Source organism: Vanderwaltozyma polyspora, genomic scaffold (assembly GCF_000150035.1).
Source record: "Vanderwaltozyma polyspora DSM 70294 KpolScaffold526 genomic scaffold, whole genome shotgun sequence".
Classification (NCBI taxonomy): Eukaryota; Fungi; Ascomycota; class Saccharomycetes; order Saccharomycetales; family Saccharomycetaceae; genus Vanderwaltozyma; species Vanderwaltozyma polyspora.
This window is the reverse complement of record NW_001834655.1, coordinates 1-15,952: the sequence shown is the minus strand read 5'-3', so window position 1 is coordinate 15,952 and position 15,952 is coordinate 1. Positions and strand designations below refer to the sequence as shown.

General features: G+C 33.2%; 7 protein-coding genes, 1 non-coding gene and 1 further gene across 8 annotated transcripts, besides 3 other annotated features; 6 read left to right on the top strand and 3 right to left on the bottom strand.

Moving 5' to 3' along the window:
- Positions 1–429: 429 nt before the first annotated feature.
- NSE4 (Smc5-Smc6 complex subunit NSE4) lies at positions 430–1,596 on the top strand (the record flags this gene model as incomplete). The annotated part of the gene is made up of 1 exon (XM_001644563.1): positions 430–1,596. The coding sequence occupies one exon, from the start codon at positions 430–432 to the stop codon at positions 1,594–1,596; it is 1,167 nt and encodes a 388-aa protein (XP_001644613.1).
- Positions 1,597–2,176: 580 nt separating this feature from the next.
- Positions 2,177–2,419: a sequence feature (similar to hypothetical protein; correction of possible frameshift sequencing error~similar to Saccharomyces cerevisiae DNF3 (YMR162C)).
- Positions 2,177–7,103, top strand: Kpol_526p7 (the record flags this gene model as incomplete).
- Positions 2,421–2,669: a sequence feature (similar to hypothetical protein; correction of possible frameshift sequencing error~similar to Saccharomyces cerevisiae DNF3 (YMR162C)).
- Positions 2,673–7,103: a sequence feature (similar to hypothetical protein; correction of possible frameshift sequencing error~similar to Saccharomyces cerevisiae DNF3 (YMR162C)).
- A 589-nt stretch (positions 7,104–7,692) lies between these two features.
- On the bottom strand, positions 7,693–8,379 carry HLJ1 (type I HSP40 co-chaperone HLJ1; the record flags this gene model as incomplete). The annotated part of the gene is made up of 1 exon (XM_001644562.1): positions 7,693–8,379. The coding sequence occupies one exon, from the start codon at positions 8,377–8,379 to the stop codon at positions 7,693–7,695; it is 687 nt and encodes a 228-aa protein (XP_001644612.1).
- A 1,529-nt stretch (positions 8,380–9,908) lies between these two features.
- Positions 9,909–10,403, top strand: Kpol_526p5 (Tkp3 protein; the record flags this gene model as incomplete). The annotated part of the gene is made up of 1 exon (XM_001644561.1): positions 9,909–10,403. The coding sequence occupies one exon, from the start codon at positions 9,909–9,911 to the stop codon at positions 10,401–10,403; it is 495 nt and encodes a 164-aa protein (XP_001644611.1).
- A 144-nt stretch (positions 10,404–10,547) lies between these two features.
- Positions 10,548–11,093, top strand: Kpol_526p4 (uncharacterized protein; the record flags this gene model as incomplete). The annotated part of the gene is made up of 1 exon (XM_001644560.1): positions 10,548–11,093. One exon carries the CDS (start codon positions 10,548–10,550, stop codon positions 11,091–11,093), a length of 546 nt encoding a protein of 181 aa, XP_001644610.1.
- Positions 11,094–11,227: 134 nt separating this feature from the next.
- Kpol_526trna1 lies at positions 11,228–11,309 on the bottom strand. The gene has a single exon. It is a non-coding gene; the product is annotated as a tRNA-Ser (tRNA).
- Positions 11,310–12,266: 957 nt separating this feature from the next.
- On the bottom strand, positions 12,267–13,142 carry Kpol_526p3 (uncharacterized protein; the record flags this gene model as incomplete). The annotated part of the gene is made up of 1 exon (XM_001644559.1): positions 12,267–13,142. One exon carries the CDS (start codon positions 13,140–13,142, stop codon positions 12,267–12,269), a length of 876 nt encoding a protein of 291 aa, XP_001644609.1.
- Positions 13,143–15,149: 2,007 nt separating this feature from the next.
- Positions 15,150–15,779, top strand: Kpol_526p2 (uncharacterized protein; the record flags this gene model as incomplete). Its single annotated transcript, XM_001644558.1, has 1 exon — positions 15,150–15,779. One exon carries the CDS (start codon positions 15,150–15,152, stop codon positions 15,777–15,779), a length of 630 nt encoding a protein of 209 aa, XP_001644608.1.
- Positions 15,728–15,952, top strand: Kpol_526p1 (uncharacterized protein; the record flags this gene model as incomplete). The annotated part of the gene is made up of 1 exon (XM_001644557.1): positions 15,728–15,952. A coding segment is annotated over one exon (225 nt), but the record flags the coding sequence as incomplete, so codon positions are not given.

Here is a 15,952-nt window from a genome sequence, read left to right as displayed (position 1 = left end):
CAGAACCATTTGACAATTTATAGTAGTTTTCTGGTAACGATTAGTCGGTCAGGCTCTTCTATAAGACTCATTATTGGTGGTTACCAGTTGCTGTGATCGTTTGGAATCGAAGTTATGATATTTTGAAGCTAGTCAAGTTGCTAAGATAGAGACTAGAATTACAGAAAAGAGCAGAATTTAGAGCAAAGGAACCATAGTTTTGCAAAAGTAGACTGGTTGATCTTGTTGATGTGATATTGAGGAATAACAACTGAGAATCTTGGATATTTAGTTGTGCTATATTTTATTGATATCGAGGGATCTAGAGTACGAAGTCATAATTAATTAAAGCTTCAAGGACAGACCATTCGTTGAAGAGAAAGGGCTTTATCAGTTGGAAATAGGTTTCCAGAGGTTATCAAGCGTGTATAATATTTAATTACAGAAACCATGAGTGGTGCTCGTCGAATGAACGAAGATCCAGAGGTGGGGGAAAGTAGAAGCAGCAATAAATCTAGAAAGAAAGCTAGACTTGATAGCAAACGTCTGGAGAATGAGTTGATACATGAACAACAAAGGTCTCTTTTACAAGAGTATAGAGATGTTGAGGTAGAAACTATGAAGAACCGTGTAGAAATGACGAAGACTGGTGATATTAATATCGCGATGCATGAATTGGATAAGGCTAATGAACTTTATTCTAAGGCCAAAGAGACCAGTGATAATACTATTTATGCTGAGGATTCCAAAGTTATGGTCAACGTTAGTGAATTGGCACACTTAAGTGTCAAAAATTTAAAATTGGGAGATACAAGAGGCTTTATCAATGTTAATGATATTTTGAATGGCTGTAAAAGTTTTATGTTGAAAGATTATTTTAAACAGAATGATATATCTGAACCTGTACTAAAAGATCTAGACGGCCATGACGAAGAAGACGATGATAATGGTGATGGCGTCAGCAGTAATAATACTGCTAACGACAAGGCTGCCTTGAGGGTAAGAAATAGTGCCAATAGACACAACTTTCTAGCGCAATTTGAAAAATATGATCAATTTGAACAGTTCAATTGGTTTAAAATGGGTATGCTATATGATTCGCTAAGTAAAAATGTCCAAACGACAGACCATTTCTTCGGACCCTTTTCCATAGAGGCAAAAGTAAGACTGTACACACAAACAAATAGAGATGACGGTAAAGTTGGTAAATTGGCAACTGCTGAAAAGGTGACGAAATCTGCTTCGAAGTCAGACGATAAAGGAAGTACAGCAACAAATGTACAATATTGTTATACCACCCTTGAAAAAAAGAGCCCATTCCCAACAAGAATAAGCCTTTTTGAATTCTTTCTAGATCCTAATTCTTTTGCTAAATCTGTTGAAAATTTGTTTTACACAAGTTTCTTAATCAAAGAAGGTAAGATCGTACTGGAAGAAGATGAGAACAACTTACCAGTTATCCAAATAAAAGAAAAATTGCCCTCAGATCGTACACAGAAGAATATCGAATCCCAACAAAGAAGGCAAGCATCAGTTAATCATATCATATTCCAATTAGATAAACCTACATGGAGTAAACTAATCAAGAAGTTTAAAGTTAAAAAGAGTTACTTATGAACATGCTTTAATTTTATGATCTGTAAAAATTTCACGATTTCCATACTATGTCTATATTTATACATAAAATACATCAATTTTAACAGGAAAAATTGTACAATATAACTAAAAACCAATAGAAATAACACCATCTTGTATAGATCATCAATTGCACCTCAAACCATCTTGTCAAATCATCTCTTTTGTTCAACTGTCATAGCAAATTTGTATAAAGTGAAAAATTATTTTAAAGGCTTTGGAAATTTAAATATTGATGAACTTTTAAACAATAGTACCTAACGTAACACAACGTAATATAAGTTGATAAGAAAGGGTTAATACAGCCAACAACACCTTGGATAGGTTGATTGATGGTGTGTACAAGGATCAGTTTTGAGGATATTTGTTAAAAGGTTTGGTATTTGGTCTTTGGGTTTCAATAGAGGATATTGCTGATTATTTTGTGGGGAGAAGGTTATTTTGGAAAAATATATTGGTTCAAGAGGTGATAACTTTGGGTTTTAAGTTATATTTGGAGTTGTGGCATATATATTCGACTTTGTATATTATTGTTGTTATTTTAAGATAGAAAAAGTTTTGGATGTCCCAGTCTAAAGAGAGAAGAAAGAGATCTGGTTCACTTCGAACGCAGATGTTTAATAAACATCTGTATGATAGATTCCGTGGCAAGACAGATAATCAAGAGGATTCAGATGGTAGAGATGGCATTGATCGCTCTGGGATCATTGAAGAGGAAGAAATTGACTTGGAAGAAGATATATCGGCAGCAATAGAAAATAGTAAGATCATTGGATTTTTTGTTGGGATAGTAGATCTTTTTACTTAATAGAAAAAGATTGTTATATTCAAAAGATGGTAGGCATATACCCATAACATTTAGACATAATACAGTAGAATATACAAAGTATCTTACTCCTGATACAGACCTGCTGCTTGACGAGAGAATTAATAAGCCCTATTGTGATAATTCCATTACCTCATCAAGGTATACAGTATATTCATTCTTTCCTAGACAATTATATGCTCAATTTTCTAAATTAGCAAATGTATACTTTTTCCTCATTGCTATCTTACAAATGATACCTGGTTGGTCGACAACTGGTACTTATACTACTATTATACCGTTATGTGTTTTCATGGGTATTTCAATGGCAAGAGAAGCTTGGGATGACTTGAAAAGACACAAACTAGATACAGATGAAAATAGGAGACGTGTGTTGATCCTGTCAAAATCACCACCTCCAGAATTAATAAGAAATGGAACTTACCAAAATAGTGCATATCATACTTCGTCAACATCAAATTTAAATACAAATTGGAATGGAAATGGGAATGATACATTCGAGGAATATGAGTTAAGTAATAGAAGAGATTCGATGTCAGATAACGAATCCTTGGGTACTGCATTTAACAATTTTGAATTGTTAACAAAACGACACGGTGTCGAAATTTTAGAAACGAAATGGCATAACTTAAAGGTCGGTGATTTTGTATTATTAAAACAAGATGATTGGATTCCAGCAGATATAGTTTTGCTTACAGCAGATGGACATAATAACCAGTGTTACGTTGAAACTATGGCATTAGATGGTGAAACAAATTTAAAAAGCAAACATCCACATGCTAAATTAAACAAACTCGCATGCTCAGCTTCTGGTTTAGCAAATATAAATGCAACAATTACTGTGGAAGACCCAAATACAGATCTATATAAGTTCGAGGGTAATGTTGAATTGCATGGAAGTCAAAATAATGTTCTAAGAAAATTTCCATTAGGGCCAGATAATATTATATATAGAGGGAGCATTTTAAGAAATACCCAAAACGCAGTTGGTGTTGTAGTTTTTACAGGTGAAGAAACAAAGATACGTATGAATGCATTAAAAAACCCAAGGACAAAGGCTCCAAAATTACAGAAAAAGATTAATATGATTGTGGTTTTCATGGTATTCGTCGTTGCAATGATGTCTTTTTTCTCATATCTAGGACATACTATTGCAAACAAAAAGACGATTGATGAAAATAAAGCATGGTATTTAAATGAAAAGGATCCAGGTGTCGCTCCTTCTATAATGTCTTTTATTATTATGTATAATACAATGATTCCACTATCATTGTATGTTACAATGGAAATTATAAAAGTAATGCAAAGTAAATTTATGGAATGGGATATTGATATGTATTATGCTGAAACAGATACACCATGCGAGTCAAGATCTGCAACAATTTTAGAAGAATTAGGACAGGTTTCCTATATATTCAGTGATAAAACAGGAACTTTGACAGATAATATAATGTTATTTAGGAAATTTTCGATATGTGGGTCATCTTGGATTCACAGTGGTATATCTGACATAGCTGATGATTCTTCAATGAAAGATAATGACTTGGATAACGTGAGTACTTTGTCAATAGAAGACAAGAATATTATGCAGAAGTTAGGTGTTCGGAGTGAAGATATACATCCCAAGGGTTCAATTGCTGGAAACCATTCGATCAACCCCAGACAATCTATCGAATATAAAGGTAACTCTTCTGCACTATATACTGGTAGGCCAAGTATGAAATCATTAAAAGATGCAGCCCGTAAAAGTTTCGATTCTGCAGAATTTGATAGTAATGATGAAGAGTTTTCAAAGGATGGACTAAAATCTTCTTATGATTTAATTAGATTTATTCAAGAGTACCCAGAGTCTTTATTTGCACGTAAGGCTAAGTTTTTTATTCTATGTTTGGCTTTATGTCATGGTTGTGTCCCGAGAAGCTCAGAAGGTTCCTTTGGTGAAGATCTTATAGAATATCAATCATCTTCACCAGATGAGTTGGCTCTTGTAACGGCAGCAAGGGAGCTAGGTTATATTGTTTATAATAAAAATGGAACAACATTGACATTGAAAACTTTTCCAAATGGTCTGAATGAAGAACCAATTTTGGAAAACTTTGAAATATTAAACACCATTGAATTCAATTCACAGAGAAAAAGAATGTCTGTTCTTGTTAGACTTCCAAATGAAAAGAACAGAATTTTATTAGTGTGCAAAGGTGCTGATAATGTAATATTAGAAAGATTGGAAAATCATACATTGGTACAACAAAAAGTAGATGAAATGGATAATAATACAAAAGATCGTAAAGATGCAGAGGCGGAGCTTGTGATTAACCAGAGAAAGTCTCTTGAAAGAATTGCAACTAATGATGAAATTGTGAGTGACAAGCTTAGACCATCTGTTTCAACAAATCCTAGGGCCAGTCTGTCCTTGAACGCTATGAAGAAAAGTATATATGGTTCTAGACCTAGTAGAGGAGACACAGAGATGCAAATTGGAACAATTGATCAAATATTAGATGTTGTTAAACGTCCGGATCAAGAATTAGATGCTGTGGTTGCTAAAACAAGGCAATCACTCCATAAGCAACAAATCGAAAAGTATGGTGTTCGTGCCTCGATTGATATTCAACGTAATCGAAACAAGGAGCAACGTAAATATAGCAATGTTGTTAGTGATAACGATTTTATTAATCAGATGTTTGACTACATTGGAAGTGACGATTTGATTAACGATGATGAATACGTTTTGGAAAAAACCTTGCAATCTCTAGATGATTTTTCTACGGATGGTTTGAGAACTTTGATGTACAGTTACAAATGGGTTAGTTTAGATGAATATGAAGAATGGGAAGCAAGATATAACGAAGCAAAGACATCATTGACTGATCGTAATGTGAAAATTGATGCAGTTGGTGCTGAAATTGAAGAGGACTTGGTTTTAGCTGGTGTGACTGCCATCGAAGATAAATTGCAAGAAGGCGTTGGACAAGCAATTGAGAAAATTAGAAGGGCAGGAATAAAAATGTGGATGTTAACAGGTGATAAGAGGGAAACTGCTATAAATATTGGTTATTCATGTAAACTGATATATGATTATTCAACAGTAGTTGTTTTAACCACTACAGATGAGAATATCATTTCAAAACTAAATGCTGTTTCTCAAGAAGTGGACTCTGGTAATGTTGCACATTGTGTTGTGGTAATTGACGGGGCCACACTCTCTATGTTTGAGAGCAATCCTACTTTGATGTCCGTCTTTGTTGAATTATGCACGAAGACTGATTCGGTTATATGTTGTAGAGCTTCCCCATCTCAGAAGGCTTTAATGGTTTCCAATATCAGAAATACGAGTCCAGATTTAGTCACTCTTGCTATTGGTGATGGTGCTAATGATATTGCCATGATTCAATCAGCAGATATAGGTATCGGTATTGCAGGTAAGGAAGGTCTTCAAGCTTCCAGATCAGCAGATTATTCAATTGGCCAATTTAGATTTCTGATTAAGCTATTATTGGTCCATGGAAGGTATAACTATGTGAGGACTTCCAAATTTGTACTTTGTACCTTCTACAAAGAAATGACATTTTATTTAACCCAATTAATATTCCAAAGATTTACCATTTTCTCAGGGACTTCTTTGTATGAATCATATTCTTTATCGATGTTCAATACATTATTTACTTCCTTGCCAGTTCTTTGTGTTGGTATGTTTGAAAAGGATTTAAGACCAATTACTTTGCTGACGGTACCTGAATTGTATACCACTGGTCGTTTATCGAAGGACTTTAATCTGTTAATCTTCATAGAATGGATAATCCAGGCTGCAGGTAATTCCTTAATGACAGCTTTTCTTAGTGTTGTTGTTTGGGGTAAAAGTTCATTAAAGGACAATACCTTATATCCACTAGGAGTTATAAATTTTACTGCCATAGTGTTTCTGGTAAATATCAAGGCTCAATTTGTTGAAATGAACAATAGAAATTGGTTAGCATTTGCATGTGTAATTGTATCATGTGGTGGCTGGTTACTTTGGGTATTAGCTTTGCCTATTTTAAGTAAAAGTGATGATATCTATGATGTGAAGTATGGTTTCATTCATAATTTTGGTAACGATATTACGTTTTGGTGTAGTATTTTAGTGATTGGAATGTTGCCAATTGTTGTTGATATTGTCTATAGGACGTTTAAAGTTATGATTTTGCCTACTGATACAGACATCTTTGCCCAATTAGAACAGCGCAGTGATCTACGTAAACAACTAGAAATTGGCGCCTTTGATGAAATGAAACAAGGTTGGACTTGGGCAAGGGATCCAAATGCCTTTGTTAGATATAAAGAAAAGTTCTTACCGAAGAGGTCAAATGCAAGATCGAGAGCTACTTCAAACTCTAACAGTGTAGAAGGTTCTGTATCATTGGAGAGTACTGAAAGCAACGATAGTCAATCGAAGAAAAACTCTTTCAGTTATAGACCCAACGTTGAGCCCAAGTATGATCCCGAAGAATATGAAATGCTCCCTAGTGGAAAAATAATAAGAAGACAGGCATCCAAAGGTAGTTTTAATAATACTGAAAATGTTGCAACAAAAATATCTAAAAAATTAAGATTTAACCTTAGAGAAGAAAACGATGAAGAAATTAGGGCGATTGTTGAACAACGTCTGAATGATTTAGAGTGAGTTTGTTAATGGACATAAGATAAATTCATATAAATTGAAAAGTTATCATTTATATTAGTAAAGTTATATAGACAGCACTGCAGATACAAATTTACGTATAAATATGTATGTATTACAAGAATCAAAAGAACATTTTAAACAATTTCATACCAGGAAGCTTCAGATTTATTTCTATACTTTATATATATATCTAAAGAACTAATTTTATTTGTTTTATCAAAGTGATTTTAATTTTTGTATAAATCATCTGTAATCTGGTGGGTCTTGATGTCGTTAACGTTAAATAAATGGTTATTTAAGAAACGTCGTAATTTCCAATTAAATTATAAAATATGCCTGAAATAACATATTAAATTTAATAACTAGATGTATATCGCTTAGTTTTTTTTTATTTTTAGTACTATTGGGGAGGAAGGAAGACTAGTTTAAGAAATGCAAATATAAAAGATAAATAAAAACAACATAGAAGCTATAGGGATAATGCTGGGATTAAAAGATTAGGGTCATGAGATTATTAAAGGAGTGAATTTATTTTTCTCCAAGTATTTGAATCTAATTATTCCGAATAGATTCAAAAAGCTTGATGATCTTAACCGAATAATAGCCTTTCTAAAAGTGGTACTACGAATAGTATTAAGAACGGTAATAATATTCTTATATTTTCGTAAAAATCGTTTCTTTCAGGTTGTTGCTGTTGCTGTTGTCGTTGTTGTTGTCTTTGCCTTTGTCTTTGTGCAAAAGGATGACCACCTGGGCCGTTTGTATAAACTCTATACCCCCCTGGGCCAAAAGAGAAGGTAGTTGCACCGCCAAATGGACTGCCACCAAATGGACCACCAAATGGGCTTCCACCACCATTCATATTAAATAAGAAATCAAAAATATCTTCTGGAGCTGCATGGCCACCTTGGTTAAATTGACGACGGAAGAACATATTTTCGAAATCAGAAGGGAACCCAGGTTGAGCTCCATTAAATCCTGATGCAGAAGACGATACACCTCTATCATCGGGGTCTCTACCTATCCTGTCGAAGATTTCACGTTTTTCATTATCACTTAAAACTTCAAATGCTCTGTTAATAACTTTGAAAGCTTCACTAGCCTTTGGATGAGGGTTTTTATCAGGATGTAATTTAATTGCTAATTTTCTATAAGATTTTTTAATTTCAGTTTCATCAGAACTACGTTCTACTTTTAAAACATTATAAAAATCATGTCTTTCCTTTGATAAAACCTCCAACGCTACTCTTTCTTGTTCTTCAGTATATGAGGACATCTATTGCAACTGTGAGTATATGTGTGTATATGACGAGAGATATTTGAAATAATTCCCTTCCAATATGCTTGTATTAATGTAAATGTATGTGTGTATGTAAATGTGAATGTGTAGTGATTCAAAGACTGATAATTAATAAATTAGCAGATGCCCACTATTATTTTTGCTGATTTTTCTTCAATGAATAGTCTCAAATGTAGTTTTAGAACCCTTGTAAGTAGAAATTTGATAACGACGATTAAGATGTACTGTGTTTCAAAAGAGATCAACGATCAGAATACAATTGAAACTACTATACCTAGTTCTTTTTTATTTTTAATTTTAATTTTAATCTTTATCTTTGAGTTTTTTTAACCTGACTAGTCGATAAAGAGCATCGAAGATAGCAGCTTAAAATTTAAATTAAACTCAAATTATCACTACGATGTAGATTACAATTTTTCCAGTAGGTTTTCCCCAATGCAAACGATTGTTTTAATGTTGAATTGTTGCTACTATTCAACTACTAGACTTTCTTTTTTATCCCAGCGTAAATTTTTGGCCTGGGTTTTGGTTCAGTTCGGTTCGGTTCGGTTCGAAACGACTAAAAATCCCAAAAGGGAAATTCAGCCCAACGGAAAAATTGCGACGAGTGAGCCACGTTTCTTTTTATTTTGTGAGTTCTTGGTATGGATGGCAGAGAGAGAGAGAGATGGGGCCTCTGGGAAGTGTCTGTTCTGTGTGCAGATTGGTCATGTGAGTTTTTCGCATTGTATGGGTTCGACATAGCTTCATACGAATTAGTAAAGGATCTATGACATCAGATAATACTAATAATGACTACTATTTAAAACTATTGTATATTATTATATATTACTTACTTACTTTGTACAGTTGAAGAAGAGAAGATACAGAACTCTTTAATAATTACTGGTTTGTAGGATTACGTTGGCTCATTGTGGTCACTCTGTTACTAGATAATTGGATCATTCTTTTAGTTTTATACATAGTTACTTGTTATATTACTATATATATTCTTCTTTTATACTTCAAGATACCTTGAAGAGTTTTCGGTTCGGACAAACACTCGTGAGACATGATAATATGGCTTTATAAGAAAAAGTCACATGACCAATGTCAGCAATTATAAATATACTTATTAACAGTACTAGACTACTACCAAATAGACGAATAGAATAAAAACCATACCTGCACTTATTCAACGTACAATTACTAGATATCTATAACTAAATAATTCACAACAAAGAATACAAAAATGTATTTTTGTAAATCGAACCCTTTATTTACAATATTTCGTAACTTAGAATTTTAATAAACCCAATTGAAACTTGATTACCTTCCTTATCATTATCAATGGACGGTGATAAAATAATGACTGATGCTGAAGTTGTTAGCACTGATGGAAATCGTCTACTTAGAAATTCAAGTGAGTGAAATTAAAGCTAACTCTATTAATACCGACAAAAGAATGCGTTTCCTGCATTCTTTACTCGAACAATTAACAGGTATGTTAAAAGCTCAAGGCCGCAATGAAGAGATACATGGTAAAAACTTGGAACAGGCTTCAATTAAATTTCCTAATCTTCAAAGAAATGAAGAAGAGATTCAATGTGGACGAATCTGAACTTGAAAGATTTGAAGATTCAGTCGAAAAGAGATTATTCCAAATTGAAGAGAAAATGAACTCAAAGGATATTAACAATTCTGCGTCAAAATCCCCATCTCCACAGGATATTTTAGCTAGAGTTGGAAAGCACTTTCCGTTTCTGGTAATCTTTGGGAATCATGGATTGGTTGCAAATTGCAACAAGAATTATAGCGACGTTTCACTCCCAAGCACTAACGACATCACTCTGAAAGAGGATCATCTTGACGATCAAGGCCGCATCCTAATGAACATACAGGGTTCATTAGTGGGCAAACACATACGTTTCCAAGACTGGGGAGAGGTCCTATACTCCTATTACCTAATAAATGAATTAAATAAAAACCATATCAGCATTTATTCTACGTGCAATTATTAGACATCTACAACTAAAGAATTTGCAACAAATAATACAATACAACGTCACATTATCATGATTCGTGAGTGGTTGTTCGAACTGAAAACTCTTCAAGGTATCTTGAAGTATAAAAGGAGTAGATGTAACATAATATAATAAGTAACTATGTATCAAACTAAAAGAATGATCCGGTTATCTAGTAACAAAGTGATAATGATCAGCCTGATTCTAATTCTGTATGCTCTAGCTAATCAAGTCATCTCAGCACAGGTGATCCTGGAACAATGTCTAGGAGTAAATGGCACCGAATATATACCTGCTGCGCTGATTTGGAACACAAATACTAGGCACCAGATTACCCAATCACCAGCACTTTCGGAAACATTCTATACCTTGTATGATGCTGGTAACATCGACGAAGCACTACTACTTTGGAATCAATACTATGACCCTACAGCGGAAGAAGAAGAATTGTGGACTACTATAATGGACGACTTACGTGGCATTGAAGAAGACGAGCCTGAACGTGTAGATTGTTTATTGATGTTGGCTGAATATTATGGCTGGACTGATTCTCAGCTATATAGTAGGACAAAACAAGTGGTTAATGAAAGATTAACTCTGAACAAACGTGATCAATACACTACGAAATGTTACAAAAGCAACCTCGCTTGGAAACAGGACTGTCAACACCCTAAGTGTTGGTGTTGACTACTGGGTGCCCAGAGACCTTAAGTTGTGGTCATGAGTATATCGTCGATGTACTATGAAGAGCCATATTGTGGTAGATTAAAATATAACATATATTCAATTAGTTATTTTTAAAAAATATAAAAAAGAAAATTCGACAACTGCAGGACTCGAACCTGCGCGGGCAGAGCCCAAAAGATTTCTAATCTTTCGCCTTAACCACTCGGCCAAGTTGCCATTAAGTCTTGAACATTTTGAAGATGCAATTGCGATCTTATTAATAGTTTTCATGAAGTCACGTGTATTTAGTTTTTTGTATTATTTGGCCTTTAATTATTATTTAATTGTATATTGAATTTGGTATACGTTAGAATGAAGGCTGGTAAGCGTTTATTCTATAGGATCTTAAGGGTTGAGATCTGTAAGTTAAAGTAAATATACTAGTTAATAATAATAAAGTTCTATATATCTTTTATGTACAAAGTAAGATACTAAATAATATACAATAATATACAATAATGTACAATGATCTCTTTAAATATCAATGTTAATAGCATGTAACAACATTCTTGTAGTGACACATATTTCTTCACCTTCAAGGTTCGTATGAAGTAACCTCGAAATAGTCTCGAAATAATACATTATAAAGTAGTCACGTGTGAGTGGAAATAAGGAACATTCTGGAACCTTCTAGGTCAGAACAGTTATGGCATTAAAGGTTATGGCAGTAAAGGTTATGTCACGTTGCAATTGTTCGATCGCAAATGTCATACTCGACCTTCTAAGTAATTGCCAAATCATATCATAAGAAGTGAAGTGCAAAGGCATCATAATTTATTATCATAAATTCATAATATTATGATTATGAGATTGGATCTAAACATATAAAAAGGCATGACATTTTGGCACATCTAAAATATTGTTTATTCCAAATATTAATATATATTTAGTTAGTTACAATTTATAAAACACTACGGAGAAATAAATATAAATATTACTTTTGCTTCAAAAATCGTCTTAATAAAATCACTAATATGAACAACTCAGATATTAAGTTATCGGAACAATTTGGCTTTCTTTGATCTGTCAGTGTCTCTTACCTCTCTCTCTTCTCCTCCTTTTTTCTAAATTTACTATATATTTTTATTTTTTGTTTTGGATTACGAAGTAGTTCACCCACTTATAGACGTCGGACTACCAATTCTGCTGGCATGGCATATCCCATGCGTTTTGGTGGCAGAAGTTAACATTCTCCCAACGCATAAATCTCACATCTCCGTACCACTGTCCATAGTTATTTACCCTGATGCACCAGCTAGTCATAACATCACGGATTGCCTGAGCCGTTCCTAATCTAATTTCCTGTGCCAGTTGATCTCTATTACGAGCAGTATCACATTTTGACCCCGTTGTGAAGGTTGATGACGCTAATGCATACGTAACGGTTTTACCATCTGTAGCTTTAAGGTCTACCCAGTTGTAAGTCCCACCACATTGGTGCCTCTCCGAAATAGCCAATAGATGATCGGCGGCTGCATATCCAAGGGCATTACCACCTTCTAAGTGGTCTGGGAAGTTCAAGTTGTTTGTCCAATCTTTCTGCTTTAAAAAAGATCTTAGCTTCATCCCGGTCGGGTTTTGATAATCATATGTGGTGCCTGCATCCTCAACCCAGTAGCCATTGTCACATTGGTGGCGGTCACGCTTGTCTAACCTGATGCTAGTTGGTATGATAGTACCGTTACCGTAGTCTAGATGCGACGCTCTTAAGTAATAGCTAAATTCGTCAATTACTGAATCGATATCAATAGAGTAACCGTTAGCACGTTTAACTATCTGTGTCTCATGTGTGTAGACAAAATGTTCAACTCCTGTCACATTTAAAATTATACCCGTATCATGTTCATACATGGTTTTATTAGCTTGGTTGATAGCGCCAGTGAACCCTAACGGTACACCATACGCTAAGTTGCCGCTGTCAACTATACTTGGTGTCACATTACCGGTTAAACCTGCATTGACCAGTGCAGCTCCGGCAAATGTTAAAATGGTGATTAGTGTTATAACCATTTTACTTAGTTTACGTTTGTATTATTCACCAATGTAGACTAGTGTCACACTACCAGATCCTATGTAGTTAACGAGTATAAAAGTCCTGATCTGATTCTCACTCAATTGACTCCTCGTAACAGTAAATCTTTATATATATCAACTTTACATTCGAATACATTTTTCCCTATCTAAACTTTAACTTAATTGGCCCCTTTATATAAGTCTCTCTTTCATGAGTTTGCAACCAATTTCATGAGTTTGCAACCAATTTCATGAGTTTGCAACCAATTTCATGAGTTTGCCAATATGGTTCGTTTTATGTTTCACTTCACCCTCATTGTCTCATTCATTAATTGCAATCGTACTATTGATTGGACTCATTATCCAACATTTTCGTGAGCCAAAAAACCGAAACCAATCGCAGGAGAAAATATTTAAAAAATTTCATAATTTCAATTCTACATCAACTATTTCTTAATTATACAAGAGGAAAAAACAACCAAAAAATATCATCCTTACTCAAAATGCAATGAGAAAATGTCACAAGATGTAGAGCTTTTAGGCTTTGAAAGAGTAGATATACGTGAAATAGTGTAGAGAATTATGTTGTGGTTTTTCTACCGAAACATATTCATAGTAATAGATTCTTGTTGTAACCTAAATGTATGAATTCCATATATAGGTTTACAGATTATTCATATCACGTGATAAATGACATTTGTTGCCCTAATGACATAAATGCAAATATTAACAATATGACCTAAGAGATAGATTATAGATCTGTATGGTTCTAGAACATTCTTATGAGCTGGAAGATTATATTTATAACCCTAATCATTTTAATGAACAATGATTACTAATGATATGAAGAAATAGTCTGTCAATATTATTGACAGCAATTATTATGATAGATTCCAATAGCTCGATAATGATGATCTACTTGATCATCTGAGCAATTGATGATCATGTCATAGGAAGTGGAGTGCAAAGGCATCACTATTTTTATTATAATTAATTAATAATTCTGAGATTATGAGATTGGATCTAAACCTATAAAAAGGCATGACATTTTGGTACATCTAAAATATTGTTTATCTAAAATATTAATATATATTTATTCAGTTACATTTATAAGACACTACGGAGAAATAAATATAAATATTATATTAAAAGCATCTTGTATCAATCACCAAAATGAATCAATCAGGTATTACTTTTACATCTGAACAGATCTGTCATGATTGTTAAAAGGAATGACGCTAATAGACAACTGACATGACGTATATAAAGGGCATAGTTCCTGAAGTAAAGATATACACTTTTGTTATTAAACAGAAGACCATAGAGATCTTTATATATTTAATACTACTGTATAGTTAACTATTATAATTGTTGAAATTGTTGATCATTTTTAATAGGTGACATATTTCTTAAATTATATTTCTCCGTGAGGATTTTATATATAATATAAAATAATAATATAAATATGTAAATATAATCTTGTAAATCAGATTATCCTAATCTTGAGATTAGTATCCGTATTTATACGTTTAATCTTTGATCTCACAATCTTGTAATTACTAATCATTAATTCTAACAATTCCTTGCACTCTCACTCAAGTATTTTAGTTTATTGGTAATTTACCAATAATATTCTTTTTATTTTGTTTCTAGAATGTTCTACAATATTGCAAACAATCAATAACCTGATTGTTAGTAATTACCTGATTAGTTATTGTATACCATATTAATAAATTGATTTATGTTACATTATCATAGATATATCTATGACGTCATGAACATCTTATAAAGTAGTCACGTGTGAGTGGAAATAAGGAACATTCTGGAACCTTCTAGTTCAGAACAGATTCCAATGAAGAAGATGGTTCTAAGGGTCGTGAATTGAAAAATTGTTCAATAAGGGATATATCTGAGCTGGTACCTAACCCTTTTGAGGGTAAACCACCATTCGTTATTGAGAGGCTAAATAATTTTAATGTTGAATTAAGGAAATCTGAGGAAAAAATGGCGATATATGAAAAATATGTAAAAAAACGGATTCCGACTTTCAATCCTAGAAGATGGATTATAAAATATGAAATGCTGAAAACATTTGTTAAGCTTTATGAAGATATCTCTACATTTTTCGAATTTTGTAGAAATCAAGGTAAGCCAATTCAAAATGAGTTGAGCAGGAAAGATTCTGAACTGGCAGAATTGTTATTAGATATTATATCGCCTTTTGATAGTTTCACTAAGTGTGTGTCATCGAACAAAAGTCTGTCACCTGTTTATATTCGTATACTAGTTTTTCTAAGGAAAACTATCAAAGAATCCAATGATAAACTTAAGAAAATGGGAGACACGATATCTGATTTCTCACCAGCGATCAATTTGGTGGACAAATATTTAAAGCAAGCAAAATATAACTTTCCTTTACTATATACATGTTCATCATTTTGTCCCTTTGAAGATGACGTCTCAGATTATTCTATTAGCCAATTCGATGAAAAGTTAGAACCAGCTAATGACTTCACTGAAATTGCAATTAAATTATGCCAGTTTGATTTTGAGAAATCTGCGACTCCAGGTAAAAAATCTAAATATGGTTATATGTGGGAAAGAAAATATCTGAATGGCATCGAACATACATAGAAGATAAAATAAAATATGAGTTAGTTGAATATTTAGAATTTGTTGAGAATAAGTATTTTGAGGTCTTAAAAAGAGTGTGTAGAAGGAAGAGAGTTGAAGTTCAAGAAATAGAAGGTAGTTATCATTACAAAATGATCTTTGGAGAAAAAGGAGCCATGAAATCCAGAAAATTA